This window comes from Pseudorasbora parva, chromosome 14, assembly GCF_024679245.1.
Source record: "Pseudorasbora parva isolate DD20220531a chromosome 14, ASM2467924v1, whole genome shotgun sequence".
In the NCBI taxonomy this organism is placed as follows: Eukaryota; Metazoa; Chordata; class Actinopteri; order Cypriniformes; family Gobionidae; genus Pseudorasbora; species Pseudorasbora parva.
The window spans coordinates 11116487-11122491 of NC_090185.1; the positions used below are offsets into that span (position 1 = coordinate 11116487).

Consider the following 6005-nt stretch of genomic DNA (forward strand, 5'->3'; position numbering starts at 1 on the left):
ATTCACAGCCCGCACATCCATACTTACCCTGTAACTACATGAAACAAGAGGAGAACAAGAGCCAATTTAATTCACATGGATAATTACCCCTTAATTAAAAAATCTTACAGTATAAATAATTTGTAAATTTTCCTGATAGTTACCCCTTTATTCCCCCAATATTACATATTGTTCCCATATACTTACTTTATAGTTACACTATAATTACCGAAAGTTATGCTGTAAATTCACTTTAATTATGCAGTACTTTCCGGGCCGTAATCTAAAGCGTTACTAAAAAAAAACTAACACAATAATAATGTGATTATAACATAAATATCCTGCTTTTAACTGACTCACCATGGACAGTAATATTAAAGATCTTTTCTCTGATGCTGTTGCTGAGGATCTGTAGTTTATAATCTCCAGAGTGTTCAGTCCTGATGTTTGTGATGGTCAGAGATCCAGTCTGATTATCCAGCTTCAGTCTGTCTCTGAATCTCTCAGTTTCTTCATTACACTGAACATCTGTGCAGGTCTTATTGAGATCTCCAATGATTTGAGCGATGCGGATGTTATTGTAATACCATTTAATATCTACTTGTTGGCTTGTTTTAGAATCAGTGTTTAGAGAGACTGAATCTCCCTCCATCACTGACACTGACACTTCATCTGCTCCAGACACACCTGGAGAAGAAATCAACAGATAGCTATAAGCCAAATTTATACAACAGGAAAGTGCAGTGCAAATGTTTTTTATACAGATCCTAAGGATTGTAGGTTGAGAAATCTGTCAGGATTCATAATGTAACGCACGCAAACAAACAGCAGAAGATCATTTACACACACTCATTAGACAAACACACACAAGTCTCATGGATCAACTTAACTAACACCCCACACATTATGATTCACATTTTGATCCCTTTCCCGATGCATATTTGTTTTATAGACCGGGCAGGGTTGCCAACTTTCACGCATTTGGTGTGAGACGCTTTCAGGCTCTGTGTCACGCTCTCACGCTGCCCAACTTAATCTCACGCCCAATTGCCAAACCTGCTTTTGATATTAAACAAAGCTCGGCCTATATATTTTTATTATTATTATTAAATTTTAATGCAAAATACCAACCTGGTACATTTTCTTTAAGTAGTCAAAAAAACGTAAATGTCACGTTTGTCTACTACTAAAAAGAAACTAGGCCAAACTACAACCTTTGGTAGACGTTTTATTCAGGTGTTAAAATAACGTAATCTGCACGTTGGATAAAATGACAGTACCATATGCCAATTAAACCTCCAACGAGTTGTTCTGTTTGTGTAAAATATCAGCAAAATAACAGTAACATTTAAAAACTGAAGTGATTCAGTGACTGAGTAACAGACGAGACTGATGTATGAGAGCATTCAATATTAATGTGAATATAGGCTACTTTCAGTGGTCTCTGTTCATTTAACTGATAGCCTAGCTATATTAGCCATTATATTATATTATATTATATTATATTATATTATATTATATTATATTATATTATATTATATTATATTATATTATACAAGCTTTTATTCTCAGTCCATTTACAGTTTAATGTAGGCATCGGCTGCACTATCCACTTATACTGTAGCCTACGTTATCAACTTTCGGGACATTATACTTGATCAGAATGTAACATTAATATTTTAATTCTAGATGTATGTATTTATGTAAACGCTGCGCAATTGACACATGACGTGTTTAATGTGCGTGCGCGTTAAACAGTTCAGTTGCTTTCAAACTGGAGCGGAAGGAGTTACCATAGAAACGGGGTGGCGGCTAGTTGTCCGACAACAAGCAGCAAAACTCTGTCTGTCACTGTGGTTGTCACTAATTTCAGGTAAACTGTCCCTAAAATTACACATATAATACACACAAATGTTCCTGACACTTTATTACACTCTTCTGTTAAATATTTACTTTAAAGAAATGGTACGTGTTTTTGGAAAATATCCGTTAGCATCTAAACCGTTAGGCTAACTATAAGAGGTAACGTACTTGGGCTAACTATAGCCTTGAGCTCTTATTCATGAAAGTTTGGGCTTTTAATCACTTATTATGTATTTTGTAAATGTTTTGCTGGCAATTTGTCAATGGATGAATGGAAGGAACTTTACTTTTATTATTTAACCAAAAAGTTTGGACTGTACGGTTAATCGGTGACATCACTCATATGAGCTATTTCAAACATGTTTTATCTTTTATAGTAAACAAGCAACTTTATTGACCACCTATATCACCATGCATCTGTTTTTCAGCAACACTGGCCAAAACGTGATTGGTTGGAGCGAGAACGTGCTACGATTGGTCAGCACCATAGACAGTAAAAGAAATGGACGGAGCGTTCCCATTGACGTCAACGGCGAAAGAATGAAGTCAACCTAGGGGCACTCACTTCCTGATGGCTGAGCGAACTGCGCAGGCTCAGACTGAGCTTGACGACGTAGATGTGACGTGAGCCTCCTGTCTGACAGCTGTAGGTCTTCTAGTAGTTGTGGAAAGTGAAAGCTGAATCACGTTGTTTAAATATTTTCTCCTGTTGTTTTTGGCTCACTATGGGCTTCTCCCCATTCTTCCCCCTTGACTTTATCAGACTAGTCTCCAGGACATGTCTCCACGTCCCCCCGACTGTCTCATAGACAGTAAAAGATTGCCTGCGAGCGTCTCCTCAGGTCTATACGGTAATTTCTCAACTGTGCGACGGGGTCGCGTTGGTTATGACGCAATCGTTAGCCTATTTTTACAAAAACAGCTTCTGCGGGGCGATAGTGTAAGATACAAGGTAACGGAGCCTTTTATGCATTGTCGTGTTTCTTTAGAAATAAACAATGGACAAATGGAGTCTTTAAACGTCTCAGATGTAAAGTTATTCACTGTCAAAGTGACTCAAAAATGAATGGGAGTCAATGGGACGCTAACAGCAGGTGATGGCTTGGTTAGCAATGGACGCCCCTAGGGGTGGAACGCTTTCCGAGCGCTAGATTACCCCCTTGATATGGCCATTATCTGATTGGCTTAAGTAGACGGTGGGTGGAGTCTATGTATTTGTGGATTTTTTTGAGTCTAGAATAGATGCTAGAAATGTTTCAAAATCCACGTGCTGTTCTGCGATTCACAAATGCACAAGAAGAGATCCACAAATGCAAAGGAAGCGTTTCACAAATGAATGCAACTTATGCGAAGCAGAGTTGTGTGTTTGTGACATCAAAATATATGTGTGGATTTTTTTGTTATTCACTAATGTCATTGTATTTATTTGTGAATCTAAATAATTTTAATGAAACTCCTGCATATATTTGTGGATCTCATTCTATTGATTTGTGAAATTATTTATTTTTTTGTGAATCGCTTTACAATTATTTGTGGATAACAATATATTTGTTTGGAATAAAGCTACAATATTACCCCCACATGAAACCGACAGCTAAAACACATGACTGTATATTTTAAAATATTATTTATTTAACAATAGCCATTATAAACTTTACATATATTTCTTGATTTTTTTCTATAAAAACAATTCTGTAAATGTTCTTATATTTAAATTTTACAATGCATTGCATGATTTGCATGGGCAATTTTTTTTATTGCTGCATTTGTATTTATCGGTTTAGATTTTTTTTATCATTATTAATGAGAGCTCTAATTGTAGTCTCTGAAAAAAATATCAAGGTTCTTTGAAGTTCTGAAATTTCAATTTACATTATCTCTACGAACAGCGAAAAAGCTTTTTTTGTTGTTGTTGTTCCAAACTTGTATGACTACGTTAGACATTCAAGTTAATGTTTCTTATTCATCATTCACTTTCTTTTGTTCAAAAAAAGTTAATGGTGTATTAGGAACATTATGCTTAATATTTCCTGACTTAAGGTTAACATTAACACCTCCCTTTGTGTTTAACAGAGGAAAGAAAGTCATACAGGTTTAGATTGGAACACTGCAAGGATGAATAAATGACAGAATTATCTTTTTGTGTGAACTGCCTCTATCATATTGCTTTTTATATTGTATGAATAAATACAATGAGGGACCATTTGTGTGTAGTATAAATTATTAGTTCTACATATGTTAATGTTGTTTAATATAATCGGCAACAGCCAGAGGTAAGGCCTACAGGTGAAAAGTAGAAAGTGTTAGTATAAGCTGAATATTCACTTACAGAAATATAACCTGTGACTATATGACAAATTATAAAGAGATCTAAAAAGAACACTTCGTCTATTTTTCTTTCTGTAGTTATAATATTGTTTTTATATTAAATACATTTTTCAAAGATAACAGTAAAAAAATCAACAGTTTGGTGATAGCATGTGTAAAGTGAAGAACCAGTTTAAGTAACGTTTGTTGGAAGGAGCTAGGAGGTGGTAAGGTGATATAGACGTTATAAATACGTTTCTGCAACGCTGTGACAAAACATATTTATAACGTGAAAAAAACATGTATTCACAGAGGTAAACGCAAAGCATTTTCGGAATCCGCAGCACAAACTTCTTATTTGCATGGAGGAAGAACACAATGTGTTTGCTGGGATATCCTTAACAAATAGAGAGACTGTAACATAAAAGTGTCTTACCATTCACACGTAAAAACAATGAGATTAAAATAAAGAGAAGCTTCATTTTAAAAACAAAAATGCAGAAAAAAAAGTATTCTTGTTCCTCCTCCGCGTTGCGTGGACCGCATTTCATTCTTTCTAGAGGTGAAGGAAGTGAAAGTAATAGTAATAGTAGAAAAGACGCGGCACACACTCTGATTGGCCAATCCGGGTCCACCCCCAACAATTCATTCCTACTGGCAGTTTGACTCTGATTGACAGCTCATTCCACCAATCAATTGGCCGCATCTTTCAAATCGACTAGAAGGCGAAACAACATAACGTGCGTTTTACGGTCTGTGACTGACCGCTGATCAGTGGATGCGACACGTGTTGTGAGAACAGTATTCAGTGGATGAAGCGGGTGAACCGCTACACGTTTTATATGATTTTACGCACACACTCACATAGTTTCACACTATATATCACAGGTTAGACTACAAAATGTTGTTAATGTACTCACCGACTTCTAGGCTTAAATATGGTTCAGTAATTTCAGTGCATTCATTCAGTTTGTGCGTGTGGTGTAGCTTATAGGTCGATATAATTCATTTTCATAATATGTGTATATGGGCAACTTAAACCTTTTTTTTTTCAACTTAAACCTTATCAAAGTGTCACACTCAGACTTAAATGCTGACCAGAGCTGAAGCTAAACTCAAACAGGTAAGTTTATTTGCAGATACGGCCAACAGGTAAGTGATGATATTAGAGATCATTAAGATTAGATCTGTGCTTTTGACTATATTGCTGACTTTGAGTCTGTCTTACAGGATATTTGGAACACACACACACAGACACACACACGAGGGAACAACATTGTCAATTCAAATCAAGGCAGACAGAGGTAAAGGATGATTTTAAAATGATTGCAATTTACTAAAAGTTTACCTGTATTAATAATGACCTTGATTAGTAAGTCTAGAACTGACTTCTGTTCTGTTCGGTTTACTAATGACAATAAGGTAAATAACCCACAAGGTGGCAGTGTTGTGTTATAGCAGGAGATCAGCGACAGTGATATTCTTCTGGTGAATATGGCACATCATGTTGCTCCAGATATGAGACATACAAATCAACATGCAACACGTTAATTCAATTCTGTAAATCCTTACTGGTTATTATTTTTTGTTTGGGAATTAGAGCTAATACAATTTAGCATGCAAATATCAACACTTTATGTATAGAAGGAGGTGGGGTGACAACTGTAGCTAAAGACAACGACTGGCAAACACTGGGCGCGTCTCAATCAGCTCCCTAGTTCAGTAGTCAGGGCACTGATCAGAGAGTCAGCCCACTGACTTATCAGTCAGGGGGCCAATTCTGAAAAGGGCTTCCGTTAAGACTTTTGCAGGCATGTTTTGGTACAAGCTGTCACCCTATTTTTTTTGTTAGAAGA

At 36.2% G+C, this 6005-nt stretch overlaps 1 protein-coding gene across 1 annotated transcript in view; it reads right to left on the reverse strand.

Moving 5' to 3' along the window:
* The window catches only part of LOC137039719 (carcinoembryonic antigen-related cell adhesion molecule 1-like), a 90549-nt gene extending 85865 nt beyond the window's left edge, over window positions 1-4684 (reverse strand). Inside the window, exons 1-2 of the mRNA XM_067414994.1 lie at window positions 4586-4684; window positions 340-666 (exon numbers count right to left, since the gene is read on the reverse strand). Of these exons, the coding sequence (XP_067271095.1) occupies window positions 340-666; window positions 4586-4631 (373 nt within the window). The 5' untranslated portion in view covers window positions 4632-4684. The remainder of the gene's footprint in view (window positions 1-339; window positions 667-4585) is intronic.
* Between the last annotated feature and the right edge of the window lie 1321 nt (window positions 4685-6005).